The 19994-nt window shown below is 54.2% G+C and overlaps 1 protein-coding gene across 1 annotated transcript in view; it reads right to left on the bottom strand.

The window, feature by feature from the left end:
- Positions 1-19994, bottom strand: part of pltp (phospholipid transfer protein) — a gene marked incomplete at its 5' end in the record, with an annotated part of 44056 nt that overhangs the window by 17794 nt on the left and 6268 nt on the right. The window contains 6 exons of the mRNA XM_083940982.1: positions 7075-7134; positions 9979-10155; positions 10248-10403; positions 12166-12229; positions 15947-16102; positions 19306-19434. Coding sequence (XP_083797108.1) covers positions 7075-7134; positions 9979-10155; positions 10248-10403; positions 12166-12229; positions 15947-16102; positions 19306-19434 — 742 coding nt within the window. The remainder of the gene's footprint in view (positions 1-7074; positions 7135-9978; positions 10156-10247; positions 10404-12165; positions 12230-15946; positions 16103-19305; positions 19435-19994) is intronic.

Below are 19994 nucleotides of genomic sequence, written 5' to 3'. Positions count from 1 at the left end.
CCCCTTGTCTCACCCATTTTCTCACCTCTTGTCTCACCCCTTGTCTCACCCCTTGTCTCACCCCTTGTCTCACCCCTTGTCTCACCTCTTCTCTCACCCCTTGTCTCACCCCTTGTCTCACCTCTTCTCTCACCTCTTGTCTCACCCCTTGTCTCACCCCTTGTCTCACCTCTTGTCTCACCCCTTGTCTCACCCCTTGTCTCACCCATTTTCTCACCTCTTGTCTCACCCCTTGTCTCACCCCTTGTCTCACCCCTTGTCTCACCCCTTGTCTCACCTCTTCTCTCACCCCTTGTCTCACCCCTTGTCTCACCCCTTGTCTCACCCCTTGTCTCACCTCTTGTCTCACCTCTTGTCTCACCTCTTGTCTCACCCCTTGTCTCACCTCATCTCACCCCTTGTCTCACCCCTTGTCTCACCTTGTCTCACCTCTTGTCTCACCCCTTGTCTCACCTCTTGTCTCACCTTGTCTCACCCCTTGTCTCACCTCTTGTCTCACCCCTTGTCTCACCCCTTGTCTCACCTCTTGTCTCACCCCTTGTCTCACCTCTTGTCTCACCCCTTGTCTCACCCCTTAACTCACCCCTTGTCTCACCCCTTGTCTCACCCCTTATCTCACCCTGTCTTACCCCTTGTCTCACTTCTTGTCTCACCCCTTGTCTCACCCCTTGTCTCACCTCTTGTCTCACCTCTTGTCTCACCCCTTGTCTCACCTCTTGTCTCACCTCTTGTCTCATCCCTTGTCTCACCCCTTGTCTCACCCCTTCTCTCACCTCTTGTCTCACCCCTTGTCTCACCCCTTGTCTCACCCCTTGTCTCACCCCTTGTCTCAACTCTTGTCTCACCTCTTGTCTCACCCCTTGTCTCACCCCTTGTCTCACCTTGTCTCACCTCTTGTCTCACCCCTTATCTCACCCCTTGTCTCACCCCTTGTCTCACCTCTTGTCTCACCCCTTGTCTCACCTCTTGTCTCACCCCTTGTCTCACCTTCTCTCACCCCTTGTCTCACCCCTTGTCTCACCCTTTGTCTCACCCCTTGTCTCACCTCTTGACTCACCCCTTGTCTCACCTCTTGTCTCACCCCTTGTCTCACCTCTTGTCTCACCTCTTGTCTCACCCCTTGTCTCACCCCTTGTCTCACCTCTTGTCTCACCCCTTGTCTCACCCCTTCTCTCACCCCTTGTCTCACCTCTTGTCTCACCTCTTGTCTCACCCCTTGTCTCACCCCTTGTCTCCCCCCTTGTCTCACCCCTTGTCTCACCTCTTGTCTCACCTCTTGTCTCACCCCTTGTCTCCCCCCTTGTCTCACCTCTTGTCTCACCCCTTGTCTCACCCCTTGTCTCACCTCTTGTCTCACCCCTTGTCTCACCCCTTCTCTCACCCCTTGTCTCACCTCTTGTCTCCCCCCTTGTCTCCCCCCTTGTCTCACCTCTTGTCTCACCCCTTCTCTCACCCCTTTTCTCACCTCTTGTCTCACCCCTTGTCTCACCCCTTATCTCACCCCTTGTCTCACCTCTTGTCTCACCTCTTGTCTCACCCCTTCTCTCACCCCTTGTCTCACCCCTTGTCTCACCTCTTGTCTCACCCTTTGTCTCACCTCTTGTCTCACCCCTTGTCTCACCTCTTGTCTCCCCCCTTCTCTCACCCCTTGTCTCACCTCTAGTCTCACCCCTTGTCTCACCCCTTGTCTCACCCCTTGTCTCACCTCTTGTCTCACCTCTTGTCTCACCTCTTGTCTCACCCCTTGTCTCACCTCTTGTCTCACCCCTTGACTCACCTCTTGTCTCACCCCTTGTCTCACCCCTTGTCTCACCCCTTCTCTCACCCCTTGTCTCACCCCTTGTCTCACCTCTTGTCTCACCCCTTGTCTCACCCCTTGTCTCACCCCTTGTCTCACCTCTTGTCTCACCCCTTGTCTCACCCCTTGTCTCACCCCTTGTCTCACCTCTTGTCTCACCTCTTGTCTCACCTCTTGTCTCACCCCTTGTCTCACCTCTTGTCTAACCCCTTGTCTCACCTTGTCTCACCCCTTGTCTCACCTCTTGTCTCACCCCTTGTCTCACCCCATGTCTCACCCCTTGTCTCACCCCTTGTCTCACCTCTTGTCTCACCTTGTCTCACCCCTTGTCTCACCCCTTGTCTCACCTCTTGTCTCACCCCTTGTCTCACCCCTTGTCTCACTCCTTGTCTCACCTCTTGTCTCACCCCTTGTCTCACGCCTTGTCTCACCTCTTGTCTCACCCCTTGTCTCACCCCTTGTCTCACCCCTTGTCTCACCCCTTGTCTCACCTCCTGTCTCACCCCTTGTCTCACCCCTTGTCTCACCCCTTCTCTCACCTCTTGTCTCACCCCTTGTCTCACCCATTGTCTCACCTCTTGTCTCACCCCTTGTCTCACCTCTTGTCTCACCCCTTGTCTCACCCCTTCTCTCACCCCTTGTCTCACCCCTTGTCTCACCTCTTGTCTCACCTCTTGTCTCACCCCTTGTCTCACCTTGTCTCACCTCTTGTCTCACCCCTTGTCTCACCCCTTGTCTCACTTCTTGTCTCACCCCTTGTCTCACCTCTTGTCTCACCCCTTGTCTCACCTCTTGTCTCCCCCTTGTCTCAACTTCTCTCACCTCTTGTCTCACCCCTTGTCTCACCCCTTGTCTCACCTCTTGTCTCACCCCTTGTCTCACCCCTTGTCTCACCTCTTGTCTCCCCCTTGTCTCACCTTCTCTCACCTCTTGTCTCACCCCTTGTCTCACCCCTTGTCTCACCCCTTGTCTCACCTCTTGTCTCACCCCTTCTCACCCCTTGTCTCACCCCTTGTCTCACCCCTTGTCTCACCTTGTCTCACCTTCTCTCACCTCTTGTCTCACCCCTTGTCTCACCCCTTGTCTCACCCCTTCTCTCACCTTGTCTCACCTCTTGTCTCACTCCTTGTCTCACCCCTTGTCTCACCCTTTGTCTCACCCCTTGTCTCACCCCTTGTGTCACCCCTTATCTCACCCCTTGTCTCACTCCTTGTCTCACCCCTTGTCTCACCTCTTGTCTCACCCCTTGTCTCCCCCCTTGTCTCACCCCTTGTCTCACCTCTTGTCTCACCTCTTGACTCACCCCTTGTCTCACCCCTTGTCTCACCCCTTGTCTCACCCCTTGTCTCACCTCTTGTCTCACCCCTTGTCTCACCCCTTGTCTCACCTCTTGACTCACCCCTTGTCTCACCCCTTGTCTCACCCCTTGTCTCACACCTTGTCTCACCCCTTGTCTCACCCCTTGTCTCACCCCTTTTCTCACCCCTTGTCTCACCCCTTGTCTCCCCTCTTGTCTCACCTCTTGTCTCCCCCCTTGTCTCACCCCTTGTCTCCCCCCTTGTCTCACCCCTTGTCTCACCCCTTGTCTCCCACCTTGTCTCACCCCTTGTCTCACCCCTTGTCTCACCCCTTATCTCACCCCTTGTCTCCCCCCTTGTCTCACCTCTTGTCTCACCCCTTGTCTCACCCCTTGTCTCCCACCTTGTCTCACCTCTTGTCTCACCCCTTGTCTCACCTCTTGTCTCACCCCTTATCTCACCCATTGTCTCAACCCTTGTCTCACCCCTTGTCTCACCCCTTGTCTCACCTCATGTCTCACCCCTTGTCTCACCCCTTGTCTCACCCCTTGTCTCACCCCTTTTCTCACCCCTTGACTCACCTCTTGTCTCACCTCTTGTCTCACCTCTTGTCTCACCTCTTGTCTCACCCCTTGTCTCACCCCTTGTCTCATTTCTTGTCTCACCCCTTGTCTCACCTCTTGTCTCACCTCTTCTCTCACCTCTTGTCTCACCCCTTGTCTCACCTCTTGTCTCACCTCTTGTCTCCCCCTTGTCTCACCCCTTGTCTCACCCCTTGTCTCACCCCTTGTCTCACCCATTGTCTCACCCCTTGTCTCACCCCTTGTCTCACCCATTGTCTCACCCCTTGTCTCCCCCTTGTCTCACCCCTTGTCTCACCTCTTGTCTCACCCCTTGTCTCAACCCTTGTCTCACCTCTTTTCTCACCCCTTGTCTCACCTCTTGTCTCCCCCTGTCTCACCCCTTGTCTCACCCCTTGTCTCACCCCTTTTCTTACCTTGTCTCACCCCTTGTCTCACCTCTTGTCTCACCTCTTGTCTCACCCCTTGTCTCACCCCTTGTCTCACCCCTTGTCTCACCCCTTGTCTCACCCCTTGTCTCACATCTTGTCTCACCTTGTCTCACCCCTTGTCTCACCCCTTGTCTCACCTCTTATCTCACCCCTTGTCTCACCTCTTGTCTCACCCCTTCTCTCACCTTGTCTCACCCCTTGTCTCACCTCTTCTCTCACCTCTTGTCTCACCCCTTGTCTCACCTCTTGTCTCACCCCTTCTCTCACCCCTTGTCTCACCCCTTGTCTCACCTCTTATCTCACCCCTTGTCTCACCTCTTGTCTCACCCCTTCTCTCACCTTGTCTCACCCCTTGTCTCACCTCTTCTCTCACCTCTTGTCTCACCCCTTGTCTCACCCCTTGTCTCACCTCTTCTCTCACCTCTTGTCTCACCCCTTGTCTCACCCCTTGTCTCACCCCTTGTCTCACCTCTTCTCTCACCTCTTGTCTCACCCCTTGTCTCACCCCTTGTCTCACCTCTTGTCTCACCCCTTGTCTCACCTCTTGTCTCACCCCTTGTCTCACCTCTTTTCTCACCCCTTGTCTCACCCCTTGTCTCACCCCTTGTCTCACCCCTTGTCTCACCTCTTGTCTCACCCCTTGTCTCACCTCTTGTCTCACCCCTTGTCTCACCTCTTGTTTCACCTCTTGTCTCACCTCTTGTCTCACCCCTTGTCTCACCCCTTGTCTCACCCTTTGTCTCACCTCTTGTCTCACCCCTTGTCTCACCTCTTGTCTCACCCCTTGTCTCACCTCTTGTCTCACCCCTTGTCTCACCCCTTGTCTCACCCCTTCTCTCACCTCTTGTCTCACCTCTTGTCTCACCCCTTGTCTCACCCCTTGTCTCACCCTGTCTCACCTCTTGTCTCACCCCTTGTCTCACCTCTTGTCTCACCCCTTGTCTCACCTCTTGTCTCACCCCTTGTCTCACCCCTTGTCTCACCCCTTGTCCCACCTCTTGTCTCACCTCTTGTCTCACCTCTTGTCTCACCCCTTATCTCACCTCTTGTCTCACCTCTTTTCTCACCTTGTCTCACCCCTTGTCTCACCCCTTGTCTCACCCCTTATCTCACCTTGTCTCACCCCTTGTCTCACCCCTTGTCTCACCCCTTATCTCACCCCTTGTCTCACCTCTTGTCTCACCTTGTCTCACCTTGTCTCACCCCTTGTCTCACCCCTTGTCTCACCTCTTGTCTCACCTCTTTTCTCACCTTGTCTCACCCCTTGTCTCACCCCTTGTCTCACCCCTTATCTCACCTCTTGTCTCACCTCTTTTCTCACCTTGTCTCACCCCTTGTCTCACCCCTTGTCTCACCCCTTATCTCACCTTGTCTCACCCCTTGTCTCACCCCTTGTCTCACCCCTTATCTCACCCCTTGTCTCACCTCTTGTCTCACCTTGTCTCACCCCTTGTCTCACCTCTTGTCTCACCTCTTTTCTCACCTTGTCTCACCCCTTGTCTCACCCCTTGTCTCACCCCTTATCTCACCTCTTATCTCACCTTGTCTCACCCCTTGTCTCACCCCTTGTCTCACCCCTTATCTCACCCCTTGTCTCACCTCTTGTCTCACCTTGTCTCACCCCTTGTCTCACCTCTTGTCTCACCTCTTGTCTCACCTTGTCTCACCCCTTGTCTCACCCCTTGTCTCACCTCTTGTCTCACCTCTTGTCTCACCTCTTGTCTCACCCCTTGTCTCACCCCTTGTCTCACCTCTTGTCTCACCTCTTGTCTCACCTCTTGTCTCACCCCTTGTCTCACCTTGTCTCACCCCTTGTCTCACCCTTATCTCACCTTGTCTCACCTCTTGTCTCACCCCTTGTCTCACCCCTTGTCTCACCTCTTGTCTCACCCCTTGTCTCACCTTGTGTCACCCCTTGTCTCACCCCTTGTCTCACCCCTTGTCTCACCCCTTGTCTCACCCCTTGTCTCACCTCTTGTCTCACTTCTTCTCTCACCCCTTGTCTCACCTCTTGTCTCACCCCTTGTCTCACCCCTTGTCCCACCTCTTGTCTCACCCCTTGTCTCACCTCTTGTCTCACCCCTTGTCTCACCTCTTGTCTCACCCCTTGTCTCACCCCTTGTCTCCCCCTTGTCTCACCCCTTGTCTCACCTCTTGTCTCACCTCTTGTCTCACCCCTTGTCTCAACTTCTCTCACCCTTTGTCTCACCCCTTGTCTCACCCCTTGTCTCACCCCTTGTCTCACCTCTTGTCTCACCCCTTGTCTCACCCCTTGTCTCCCCCCTTGTCTCACCTCTTGTCTCACCTCTTGTCTCACCCCTTGTCTCACCCCTTGTCTCACCTCTTGTCTCACCTCTTGTCTCACCCCTTGTCCCCCCCCCTTGTCTCACCCCTTGTCTCACCTCTTGTCTCACCCCTTGTCTCACCTCTTGTCTCCCCCCTTTTCTCACCCCTTGACTCACCCCTTGTCTCACCCCTTGTCTCACCCCTTGTCTCACCCCTTTGTCTCACCCCTTGTCTCACCCCTTGTCTCACCTCTTGTCTCACCCCTTGTCTCACCCCTTGTCTCACCCCTTCTCTCACCTCTTGTCTCACCCCTTGTCTCACCCCTTGTCTCACCCCTTGTCTCACCCATTCTCTCACCTCTTGTCTAACCTCTTGTCTCACCCCTTGTCTCACCTCTTGTCTCACCCTTGTCTCACCTCTTGTCTCACCCTTTGTCTCACCCCTTCTCTCACCCCTTGTCTCACCCCTTGTCTCAGCTCTTGTCTCACCTCTTGTCTCACCCCTTGTCTCACCTCTTGTCTCACCTCTTGTCTCACCTCTTGTCTCACCCCTTCTCTCACCTCTTGTCTCACCTCTTGTCTCACCCCTTGTCTCACCCCTTGTCTCACCCCTTGTCTCCCCCCTTGTCTCACCTCTTGTCTCACCCCTTGTCTCCCCCCTTGTCTCCCCCCTTGTCTCACCAGCATCATGATGACTCCAAAGTAGGTGGTCCTCAGCAACATCTCCAGGTCTTTGGACATCTGGAAGACAAAAGGACGGTCCGGGTGAGGTTTGGGGGGTCTGTGGTGGTTTGGGGGGTCTGTGGTGGTTTGGGGGGTCTGTGGTGGTTTGGGGGGTCTGTGGTGGTGGTTTGGGGGGTCTGTGGTTGTTTGGGGGTCTGTGGTGGTTTGGGGGGTCTGTGGTGGTGGTTTGGGGGGTCTGTGGTGGTTTGGGGGGTCTGTGGTGGTGTTTTGGGGGTCTGTGCTGGTTGGGGGTCTGTGGTGGTGGTTTGGGGGGTCTGCGGTGGTGGTTTGGGGGGTCTGTGGTGGTGGTTTGGGGGGTCTGTGGTGGATCTGGGGGGTCTATGGTGGTTCTGGGGGGGTCTATGGTAGTTTGGGGGTCTGTGGTGGTGGTTTGGGGGTCTGTGGTGGTTTGGGGGGTCTGTGGTGGTGGTTTGGGGGGTCTGTGGTGGTTTGGGGGGTCTGTGGTGGTTTGGGGGGTCTGCAGTGTTGGTTTGGGGGGTCTGTGGTGGTTTGGGGGGTCTGTGGTGGTTTAAGGGGTCCGTGGTTGTTTGGGGGGTCTGTGGTGGTTTGGGGGGTCTGTGGTGGTTTGGGGGTCTGTGGTGGTTTGGGGGGTCTGTGGTGGTTTGGGGGTCTGTGGTGGTGGTTTGGGGGGTCTGCAGTGGTGGTTTTGGGGGTCTGTGGTGGTGGTTTGGGGGGTCTGCAGTGGTGGTTTGGGGGGTCTGTGGTGGTTTGGGGGGTCTGTGGTGGTGGTTTGGGGGGTCTGTGGTGGTGGTTTGGGGGGTCTGTGGTGGTTTGGGGGTCTGTGGTGGTGGTTTGGGGGGTCTGTGGTGGTGGTTTGGGGGGTCTGTGGTGGTTTGGGGGGTCTGTGGTGGTTTGGGGGTCTGTGGTGGTGGTTTGGGGGTCTGCAGTGGTGGTTTGGGGGGTCTGCAGTGGTGGTTTGGGGGGTCTGTGGTGGTGGTTTAGGGGGTCTGTGGTGGTTTGGGGGGTCTGTGGTGGTTTGGGGGGTCTGCAGTGGTGGTTTTGGGGGGTCTGTGGTGGTTTGGGGGGTCTGTGGTGGTTTGGGGGGTCTGTGGTGGTGGTTTGGGGGGTCTGTGGTGGTGGTTTGGGGGGTCTGCAGTGGTGGTTTGGGGGGTCTGTGGTGGTGGTTTGGGGGGTCTGTTGTGGTGGTTTGGGGGGTCTGTGGTGGTTTAAGGGGTCTGTGGTGGTTTGGGGGGTCTGTGGTGGTGGTTTGGGGGGTCTGTGGTGGTTTAAGGGGTCTGTGGTGGTTTGGGGGGTCCGTGGTGGTGGTTTGGGGGGTCTGTGGTGGTTTGGGGGGTCTGTGGTGGTGGTTTGGGGGGTCTGTGGTGGTTTGGGGGGTCTGTGGTGGTTTGGGGGGTCTGTGGTTGTGGTTTGGGGGGTCTGTGGTGGTTTGGGGGGTCTGTGGTTGTGGTTTGGGGGTCTATGGTGGTTCTTGGGGGTCTATGGTGGTTCTTGGGGGTCTGTGGTGGTTCTTGGGGGTCTATGGTGGTCTTAGGGGGTCTCTGGTGGTTCTTGGGGGTCTATGGTGGTTCACGGGGGTCTATGGTGGTCTTGGGGGGTCTGTGGTGGTGGTTTGGGGGGTCTGTGGTGGTTTAGGGGGTCTGTGGTGGTGGTTTGGGGGGTCTGCAGTGGTGGTTTGGGGGGTCTGTGGTGGTGGTTTGGGGGGTCTGTGGTGGTTTAAGGGGTCTGTCGTGGTGGTTTGGGGGGTCTGTGGTGGTTTGGGGGGTCTGTGGTGGTTTGGGGGGTCTGTGGTGGTTTAAGGGGTCTGTCGTGGTGGTTTGGGGGGTCTGTGGTGGTGGTTTGGGGGGTCTGTGGTGGTTTGGGGGGTCTGTGGTGGTTTGGGGGGTCTCTGGTGGTTTGGGGGTCTGTGGTGGTGGTTTGGGGGGTCTGTGGTTTTTTTGGGGGCCTGTGGTGGTGGTTTGGGGGGTCTGTGGTGGTGGTTTGGGGGGTCTGTGGTGGTGGTTTGGGGGTCTGTGGTGGTGGTTTGGGGGGTCTGTAGTGGCGGTGGTTTGGGGGGTCTGCAGTGGTGGTTTGGGGGGTCTGTGGTGGTGGTTTGGGGGGTCTGCGGTGGTTTAAGGGGTCTGCAGTGGTTGTTTGGGGGGTCTGTGGTGGTGGTTTGGGGGTCTGTGGTGGTGGTTTGGGGGGTCTGTGGTGGTTTAAGGGGTCTGTGGTGGTGGTTTGGGGGGTCTGTGGTGGTGGTTTGGGGGGTCTGTGGTGGTGGTTTGGGGGGTCTATGGTGGTGGTTTGGGGGGTCTGCGGTGGTGGTTTGGGGGGTCTGTGGTGGTTTTGGGGGGTCTGTGGTGGTGGTTTGGGGGGTCTATGGTGGTGGTTTAAGGGGTCTGCAGTGGTGGTTTGGGGGGTCTGTGGTGGTTTGGGGGGTCTGTGGTGGTTCTTGGGGACCTATGGTGGTTCTTGGGGACCTATGGTGGTTCTTGGGGACCTATGGTGGTCTTGGGGGACCTGTGGTGGTCTTGGGGGTCTGTGGTGGTTCTTGGGGACCTATGGTGGTTTTGGGGGTCTATGGTGGTAGTTTGGGGGGACCTATGGTGGTTCTTGGGGGACCTATGGTGGTCTTGGGGGACCTATGGTGGTTCTTGGGGGTCTATGGTGGTTCTGGGGGACCTATGGTGGTCTTGGGGGACCTATGGTGGTGATTCTGGGGGGTCTGCGGTGGTGGTTTGGGGGGTCTGTGGTGGTGGTTTGGGGGGTCTATGGTGGTTTTGGGGGTCTATGGTGGTTCTTGGGGGTCTATGGTGGTTTTGGGGGTCTATGGTGGTTCTTGGGGGACCTATGGTGGTTCTTGGGGGTCTCTGGTGGTCTTGGGGGTCTCCAGTGCGCCCGCACCTTATCGTGGACCACGTCCATCCGGAAGACCCCGGCTCTGAAGTACGCGTGGAGCCCGCTGTCGAAGAAGAACTCGGACAGGGCGAGGTAGACCATGCGCTCGTGCTCCCGGAGCACCGGCTCCACCGCCTGGTTCTCCAGCGCGTCGTCGGGGGCGGACCGGTCGAAGAACATCCCCTGAGGAGAGACACACAGGCGGGTTAGCAGGGGTCCGTGTAGGGTCCTGGGTCCTGGTGGTGGATGTGGAAGTATGGAAGTACCCCCCTGACCCTGAAGTGCAGGTCCAGGCTCCGGGGCGTCACGGCTGGGTCGCCCGTCAGGGAGTAATCGATGCCGACGACGTGGTCCACGTCCGCCCGCACGGGGATCGTGTCCAACAGGGAGTTCACGTGGACCAGGGCGGCGTGGTGCAGGGCGGGGCAGATCTGGAGAGAGAGACAGGTGAGAGAGAGACAGGTGAGAGAGAGACAGGTGAGAGAGAGACAGGTGAGAGAGAGACAGGTGAGAGAGAGACAGGTGAGAGACAGACAGGTGAGAGAGAGACAGGTGAGAGAGAGACAGGTGAGAGAGAGACAGGTGAGAGAGAGACAGGTGAGAGAGAGACAGGTGAGAGTGAGACAGGTGAGAGAGAGACAGGTGAGAGAGAGACAGGTGAGAGAGAGACAGGTGAGAGAGAGAGAGAGAGAGAGACAGGTGAGAGAGAGAGAGGTGAGAGACAGACAGGTGAGAGAGACAGGTGAGAGAGAGAGAGGTGAGAGAGAGACAGGTGAGAGAGAGACAGGTGAGAGAGAGACAGGTGAGAGAGAGACAGGTGAGAGAGAGAGAGAGAGACAGGTGAGAGAGAGACAGGTGAGAGAGAGACAGGTGAGAGAGAGACAGGTGAAAGAGAGACAGTTGAGAGAGAGAGAGAGAGAGAGACAGGTGAGAGAGAGACAGGTGAGAGACAGACAGGTGAGAGAGAGAGACAGGTGAGAGACAGACAGGTGAGAGAGAGACAGGTGAGAGACAGACAGGTGAGAGAGAGAGACAGGTGAGAGACAGACAGGTGAGAGAGAGACAGGTGAGACAGACAGGTGAGAGAGAGACAGGTGAGAGACAGACAGGTGAGAGTGAGACAGGTGAGAGAGAGACAGGTGAGAGAGAGACAGGTGAGAGAGAGACAGGTGAGAGTGAGACAGGCGAGAGTGAGACAGGTGAGAGAGACAGGTGAGAGAGACAGGTGAGAGAGAGACAGGTGAGAGACAGACAGGTGAGAGTGAGAGACAGGTGAGAGAGAGACAGGTGAGAGAGAGACAGGTGAGAGAGAGACAGACAGGTGAGAGAGAGACAGGTGAGAGAGACAGGTGAGAGAGAGACAGGTGAGAGACAGGTGAGAGAGAGACAGGTGAGAGAGAGAGAGAGGTGAGAGAGAGACAGGTGAGAGAGAGACAGGTGAGAGAGAGACAGGTGAGAGAGACAGGTGAGAGAGAGACAGGTGAGAGAGAGACAGGTGAGAGAGACAGGTGAGAGAGAGACAGGTGAGAGACAGGTGAGAGAGAGACAGGTGAGAGAGAGAGAGGTGAGAGAGAGACAGGTGAGAGAGAGACAGGTGAGAGACAGGTGAGAGAGAGACAGGTGAGAGAGAGAGACAGGTGAGAGAGAGACAGGTGAGAGAGAGACAGGTGAGAGACAGGTGAGAGAGAGACAGGTGAGAGAGAGACAGGTGAGAGAGAGACAGGTGAGAGAGAGACAGGTGAGAGAGAGAGACAGGTGAGAGACAGACAGGTGAGAGAGAGACAGGTGAGAGAGAGACAGGTGAGAGAGACAGGTGAGAGAGAGACAGGTGAGAGAGAGACAGGTGAGAGAGAGACAGGTGAGAGAGAGACAGGTGAGAGACAGACAGTTGAGAGAGAGAGAGGTGAGAGAGAGACAGGTGAGAGAGAGACAGGTGAGAGAGAGAGAGAGAGAGAGAGAGACAGGTGAGAGAGAGACAGGTGAGAGAGAGACAGGTGAGAGAGAGACAGGTGAGAGACAGACAGGTGAGAGAGAGACAGGTGAGAGACAGACAGGTGAGAGAGAGACAGGTGAGAGAGACAGGTGAGAGACAGACAGGTGAGAGAGAGACAGGTGAGAGAGAGACAGGTGAGAGAGAGACAGGTGAGAGACAGACAGGTGAGAGAGACAGGTGAGAGAGAGACAGGTACAGACCTGCTTGTTGAGGAGGAAGCGCATCCCCGTCGTCAGGAGTCCGGACAGGAAGTCGTAAACTCTCCTAAAGACACAGAAGAGACTATTAAGTGAGACAACCGAGTGAAGGTAGAGACCCTTAAGTGAAGGTAGAGACCCCTAAGTGAAGGTAGAGACCCTTAAGTGAAGGTAGAGACCCCTAAGTGAAGGTAGAGACACCTAAGTGAAGGTAGAGACACCCGAGTGAGACACCTAAGTGAGACACTTAAGTGAGACACTTAAGTGAGACACTTAAGTGAGACACTTAAGTGAGACACCTGAGTGAGACACTTAAGTGAGACACCTAAGTGAAGGTAGAGACACCTAAGTGAAGGTAGAGACAACTAAGTGAGACACCTAAGTGAAGGTAGAGACACCTAAGTGAAGGTAGAGACACCTGAGTGAAGGTAGAGACCCCTAAGTGAAGGTAGAGACACCTAAGTGAAGGTAGAGACACCTGAGTGAAGGTAGAGACACCTAAGTGAAGGTAGAGACACCTAAGTGAGACACCTAAGTGAAGGAAGAGACACCTAAGTGAGACACCTGAGTGAAGGTAGAGACACCTAAGTGAAGGTAGAGACACCTAAGTGAGACACCTGAGTGAAGGTAGAGACACCTTAGTGAAGGTAGAGACACCTAAGTGAGACACCTGAGTGAAGGTAGAGACACCTAAGTGAAGGTAGAGACACCTGAGTGAAGGTAGAGACACCTAAGTGAAGGTAGAGACACCTAAGTGAAGGTAGAGACACCTAAGTGAGACACCTGAGTGAAGGTAGAGACACCTAAGTGAAGGTAGAGACACCTGAGTGAAGGTAGAGACACCTAAGTGAAGGTAGAGACACCTAAGTGAAGGTAGAGACACCTAAGTGAGACACCTGAGTGAAGGTAGAGACACCTAAGTGAAGGTAGAGACCCCTAAGTGAAGGTAGAGACACCTGAGTGAGACATCCGAGTGAGACACCTAAGTGAGACACCTAAGTGAGACACCTGAGTGAGACACCTAAGTGAGACACTTAAGTGAGACACCTGAGTGAGACACTTAAGTGAGACACTTAAGTGAGACACCTGAGTGAAGGTAGAGACACCTAAGTGAAGGTAGAGACACCCGAGTGAAGGTAGAGACACCTAAGTGAGACACCTAAGTGAAGGTAGAGACACTTAAGTGAAGGTAGAGACACCTGAGTGAAGGTTGAGACACCTAAGTGAGACACCTGAGTGAGACACCTAAGTGAGACACCCGAGTGAGACACCTAAGTGAGACACTTAAGTGAAGGTAGAGACACCTAAGTGAAGGAAGAGACACCTAAGTGAGACACCTAAGTGAGACACCCGAGTGAGACACCTAAGTGAGACACTTAAGTGAAGGTAGAGACCCCTAAGTGAAGGTAGAGACACCTAAGTGAAGGTAGAGACCCCTAAGTGAAGGTAGAGACACCTAAGTGAGACACTTAAGTGAGACACCTGAGTGAGACACTTAAGTGAGACACTTAAGTGTCACATCTAAGTGAGACACTTAAGTGAGACACCTGAGTGAGACACCTGAGTGAGACACCCGAGTGAGACACCTAAGTGAGACACTTAAGTGAGACACTTAAGTGAGACATCTAAGTGAGACACCTAAGTGAGACACTTAAGTGAGACACCTGAGTGAGACACCTAAGTGAGACACTTAAGTGAGACACTTAAGTGAGACATCTAAGTGAGACACCTTAGTGAGACACTTAAGTGAGACACCTGAGTGAGACACCCGAGTGAGACACCTAAGTGAGACACCCGAGTGAGACACTTAAGTGAGACACCTAAGTGAAGGTAGAGACACTTAAGTGAGACATCTAAGTGAGACACCTAAGTGAGACACCCGAGTGAGACACTTAAGTGAGACATCTAAGTGAGACACCTGAGTGAGACACCTAAGTGAAGGTAGAGACACCTAAGTGAGACACTTAAGTGAGACACTTAAGTGAGACACCTGAGTGAGACACCTAAGTGAGACACTTAAGTGAGACATCTAAGTGAGACACCTAAGTGAAGGTAGAGACACTTAAGTGAGACATCTAAGTGAGACACCTGAGTGAGACACCTAAGTGAGACACCCGAGTGAGACACCTAAGTGAGACACTTAAGTGAGACACTTAAGTGAGACACCCGAGTGAGACACCTAAGTGAGACACTTAAGTGAGACACTTAAGTGAGACACCTAAGTGAAGGTAGAGACACCTAAGTGAGACACCTGAGTGAAGGTAGAGACACCTAAGTGAGACATCTAAGTGAGACACTTAAGTGAGACATCTAAGTGAGACACTTAAGTGAGACACCTAAGTGAGACACCCGAGTGAGACACCTGAGTGAGACACCTGAGTGAAGGTAGAGACACCTAAGTGAGACACTTAAGTGAGACACCTAAGTGAAGGTAGAGACACTTAAGTGAGACACCTAAGTGAGACACCTAAGTGAGACACCTAAGTGAGACACCCGAGTGAGACACCTAAGTGAAGGTAGAGACCCCTAAGTGAAGGTAGAGACCCCTAAGTGAAGGCAGAGACACCTAAGTGAAGGTAGAGACACCTAAGTGAAGGCAGAGACACCTAAGTGAGGGTAGAGACACCTAAGTGAAGGTAGAGACCCCTAAGTGAAGGTAGAGACCCTTAAGTGAAGGCAGAGACACCTAAGTGAGACACTTAAGTGAAGGTAGAGACACCTAAGTGAAGGTAGAGACACCTAAGTGAAGGTAGAGACACCTAAGTGAGACACCTGAGTGAAGGTAGAGACACCTAAGTGAAGGTAGAGACACCTAAGTGAGACACCTAAGTGAAGGTAGAGACACCTAAGTGAAGGCAGAGACACCTGAGTGAAGGTAGAGACACCTAAGTGAAGGTAGAGACAACTAAGTGAGACACCTAAGTGAAGGTAGAGACACCTGATTGAGACACCTAAGTGAGACACCTAAGTGAGACATCTAAGTGAGACACTTAAGTGAGACATCTAAGTGAGACACCTGAGTGAGACACCCGAGTGAGACACCTGAGTGAGACACTTAAGTGAGACACTTAAGTGAGACACCTGAGTGAAGGTAGAGACACCTAAGTGAAGGTAGAGACACCTAAGTGAGACACCTAAGTGAAGGTAGAGACACCTAAGTGAAGGTAGAGACACCTAAGTGAGACACTTAAGTGAAGGTAGAGACACCTGAGTGAAGGTAGAGACACCTGAGTGAAGGTAGAGACACCTGAGTGAAGGTAGAGACACCTGAGTGAAGGTAGAGACACCTGAGTGAAGGTAGAGACCCCTAAGTGAGACACTTAAGTGAAGGTAGAGACACCTAAGTGAAGGTAGAGACACCTAAGTGAGACACTTAAGTGAAGGTAGAGACACCTAAGTGAAGGTAGAGACACCTAAGTGAGACACTTAAGTGAAGGTAGAGACACCTGAGTGAAGGTAGAGACACCTGAGTGAAGGTAGAGACACCTGAGTGAAGGTAGAGACACCTGAGTGAAGGTAGAGACACCTGAGTGAAGGTAGAGACACCTGAGTGAAGGTAGAGACACCTGAGTGAAGGTAGAGACACCTGAGTGAAGGTAGAGACACCTGAGTGAGACACCTAAGTGAAGGTAGAGACAACTAAGTGAGACACCTAAGTGAGACACCTAAGTGAGACACCTAAGTGAAGGTAGAGACAACTAAGTGAGACACCTAAGTGAGACACTTAAGTGAGACACCTAAGTGAAGGTAGAGACCCCTAAGTGAACACTTAATGGTCGTTTACCCGAGCGTGCCGCTGAACTTGGCGCTCATCTTGGCGATGTTGGCGTCGCAGCTCATGTTGCCGATCTTGAGGCGTCCGTCCGGGTCCCGGATCAGGTTCAGGACCGCCCGGATGTCCACGCCGTCCGCCGCCGCGTCGATGCGTCCCGTGTCGTAACTGAGGAGGACAAGAACCGGGTTCTCACTAGAACCAGGACCAGGACCCACAAGAACCAGGACCAGGGACTCACAAGAACCAGGACCAGGGACCAACAAGAACCAGGACCAGGACTCACAAGAACCAGGACCAGGGACCCACAAGAACCAGGACCAGGGACTCACAAGAACCAGGACCAGGGACTCACAAGAACCAGGACCAGGGACCCACAAGAACCAGGACCAGGGACTCACAAGAACCAGGACCAGGACTCACAAGAACCAGGACCAGGGACCCACAAGAACCAGGACCAGGACTCACAAGAACCAGGACCAGGGACCCACAAGAACCAGGACCAGGACCCACAAGAACCAGGACCAGGACTCACAAGAACCAGGACCAGGACCCACAAGAACCAGGACCAGGGACTCACGAGAACCAGGACCAGGGACCCACAAGAACCAGGACCAGGGCCCACAGGGACCAGGACCAGGACTCACAAGAACCAGGACCAGGGACTCACAAGAACCAGGACCAGGACTCACAAGAACCAGGACCAAGGACCCACAAGAGCCAGGACCAGGACTCACGAGAACCAGGATCAGGACCCACAAGAACCAGGACCAGGGACTCACGAGAACCAGGACCAGGGACTCACAAGAACCAGGACCAGGGACCCACAAGAACCAGGACCAGGGACTCACAAGAACCAGGACCAGGGACTCACAAGAACCAGGACCAGGGACTCACAAGAACCAGGACCAGGGACCCACAAGAACCAGGACCAGGACTCACAAGAACCAGGACCAGGACTCACAAGAACCAGGACCTGGACCCACAAGAACCAGGACCAGGGACTCACAAGAACCAGGACCAGGGACTCACAAGAACCAGGACCAGGGACCCACAAGAACCAGGACCAGGGACTCACAAGAACCAGGACCAGGGACTCACTAGAACCAGGACCAGGGACCCACAAGAACCAGGACCAGGGACTCACAAGAACCAGGACCAGGGACTCACAAGAACCAGGACCAGGGACTCACAAGAACCAGGACCAGGGACCCACGAGAACCAGGACCAGGGACTCACAAGAACCAGGACCAGGGACTCACAAGAACCAGGACCAGGGACTCACAAGAACCAGGACCAGGACTCACAAGAACCAGGACCAGGGACTCACGAGAACCAGGACCAGGACCAGGGACTCACAAGAACCAGGACCAGGACCAGGACTCACAAGAACCAGGACCAGGGACTCACAAGAACCAGGACCAGGGACTCACAAGAACCAGGACCAGGACTCACAAGAACCAGGACCAGGGACCCACAAGAACCAGGACCAGGGACCCACAAGAACCAGGACCAGGACCCACAAGAACCAGGACCAGGGACTCACAAGAACCAGGACCAGGGACTCACAAGAACCAGGACCAGGACTCACAAGAACCAGGACCAGGGACTCACAAGAACCAGGACCAGGGACTCACAAGAACCAGGACCAGGGACTCACAAGAACCAGGACCAGGGACCCACAAGAACCAGGACCAGGGACTCACAAGAACCAGGACCAGGGGCTCACAAGAACCAGGACCAGGGACTCACAAGAACCAGGACCAGGGACTCACAAGAACCAGGACCAGGACTCACAAGAACCAGGACCAGGGACCCACAAGAACCAGGACCAGGGACTCACAAGAACCAGGACCAGGGACTCACAAGAACCAGGACCAGGGACTCGCAAGAACCAGGACCAGGACTCACAAGAACCAGGACCAGGGACTCACAAGAACCAGGACCAGGACTCACAAGAACCAGGACCAGGGACTCACAAGAACCAGGACCAGGACTCACAAGAACCAGGACCAGGGACTCACAAGAACCAGGACCAGGACCCACAAGAACCAGGACCAGGACCCACAAGAACCAGGACCAGGACTCACAAGAACCAGGACCAGGGACTCACAAGAACCAGGACCAGGACCCTCAAGAACCAGGACTCACAAGAACCAGGACCAGGGTATCACGAGAACCAGGACCTGGACTCACAAGAACCAGGACCAGGGACTCACAAGAACCAGGACCAGGACTCACAAGAACCAGGACCAGGACTCACAAGAACCAGGACCAGGACCAGGACCAGGACCCACAGGGACCAGGACCAGGACCAGGACCAGAACCAGGACCAGGACCAGGACCTGGACCTGGACCAGGACCAGGACCAAGACCCACAGGGACCCACAAGAGCCAGGGACTCACAAGAACCAGGACCAGGACCAGGACCAGGGCCCACAGGGACCAGGACCAGGACCAGGACCCACAAGAACCAGGACCAGGACCCACCAGGGACCAGGACCAGGACCAGGACCAGGACCCACAGGGACCAGGACCAGGACCAGGACTCACAAGAACCAGGACCAAGACCAGGACCAGGGACTCACAAGAACCAGGACCAGGACCAGGACTCACAAGAACCAGGACCAAGACCAGGACCAGGACCAGGGACTCACAAGAACCAGGACCAGGACCAGGACTCACAAGAACCAGGACCAGGACTCACAAGAACCAGGACCAGGGACCCACAAGAACCAGGACCAGGGACTCACAAGAACCAGGACCAGGACTCACAAGAACCAGGACCAGGGACTCACAAGAACCAGGACCAGGGACTCACAAGAACCAGGACCAGGACCCACAAGAACCAGGACCAGGGACTCACAAGAACCAGGACCAGGACTCACAAGAACCAGGACCAGGGACTCACAAGAACCAGGACCAGGGACTCACAAGAACCAGGACCAGGACTCACAAGAACCAGGACCAGGGACTCACAAGAACCAGGACCAGGACTCACAAGAACCAGGACCAGGGACCCACAAGAACCAGGACCAGGGACTCACAAGAACCAGGACCAGGGACCCACAAGAACCAGGACCAGGACTCACAAGAACCAGGACCAGGACTCACAAGAACCAGGACCAGGGACTCACAAGAACCAGGACCAGGACCCACAGGGACCAGGACTCACAGGGACCAGGACCAGGACCAGGACCTGGACCAGGACCAGGACCCACAAGAACCAGGACCAGGACCAGGACCAGGACTCACAGGGACCAGGACCAGGACCAGGACCAGAACCAGGACCAGGACCAGGACCAGGACCAGGACCAGGACTCACAGGGACCAGGACCAGGACCAGGACCAGGACCAGGACCAGGACTCACAAGAACCAGTAGAGGACGCGTCGGCTGAAGCTCAGGGCGATGGACGAGTTCTGGACGTCGAACAACAAACCGACTTCAGGGACGAAGCGAAGGTCGGAGTGGGTCAGGTTCAAGTGTGTGATCGTCACACTGAGGGACACACACACACACACACACACACACACACACACACACACACACACCCTTTAACACGTGTGTGTAAAAACGCAAAAAGACGCAAAAACACACAAAAAAAGACACAAAAAGACACAAAAAGACGCAAAAACACACAAAAAAGACACAAAAACACAAAAAAAGACACAAAAAAGACACAAAAACACACAAAAAGATACAAAAAGATACAAAAAGATAGAAAAAAGACACAAAAACACAAAAAAAGACACAAAAACACACAAAAACGACACAAAAAAGACACAAAAAGACACAAAAAGACACAAAAAAGACACAAAAAGACGCAAAAAAGACACAAAAACACACAAAAAAGACACAAAAAGACAAAAAAAGACACAAAAACACACAAAAACGACACAAAAACACACAAAAAAGACACAAAAACACACAAAAACGACACAAAAATACACGAAAATTACATGAAAAACACACAAAAGACACAAAAAAGACACAAAAACACACAAAAAGACACAAAAAGACACAAAAAAGACACAAAAAGACACAAAAAAGACACAAAA

Source organism: Echiichthys vipera (genome assembly GCF_963691815.1).
Source record: "Echiichthys vipera genome assembly, contig: SCAFFOLD_44, whole genome shotgun sequence".
NCBI lineage: Eukaryota > Metazoa > Chordata > Actinopteri > Perciformes > Trachinidae > Echiichthys > Echiichthys vipera.
This window is presented reverse-complemented; position numbering and strand designations above follow the sequence as displayed.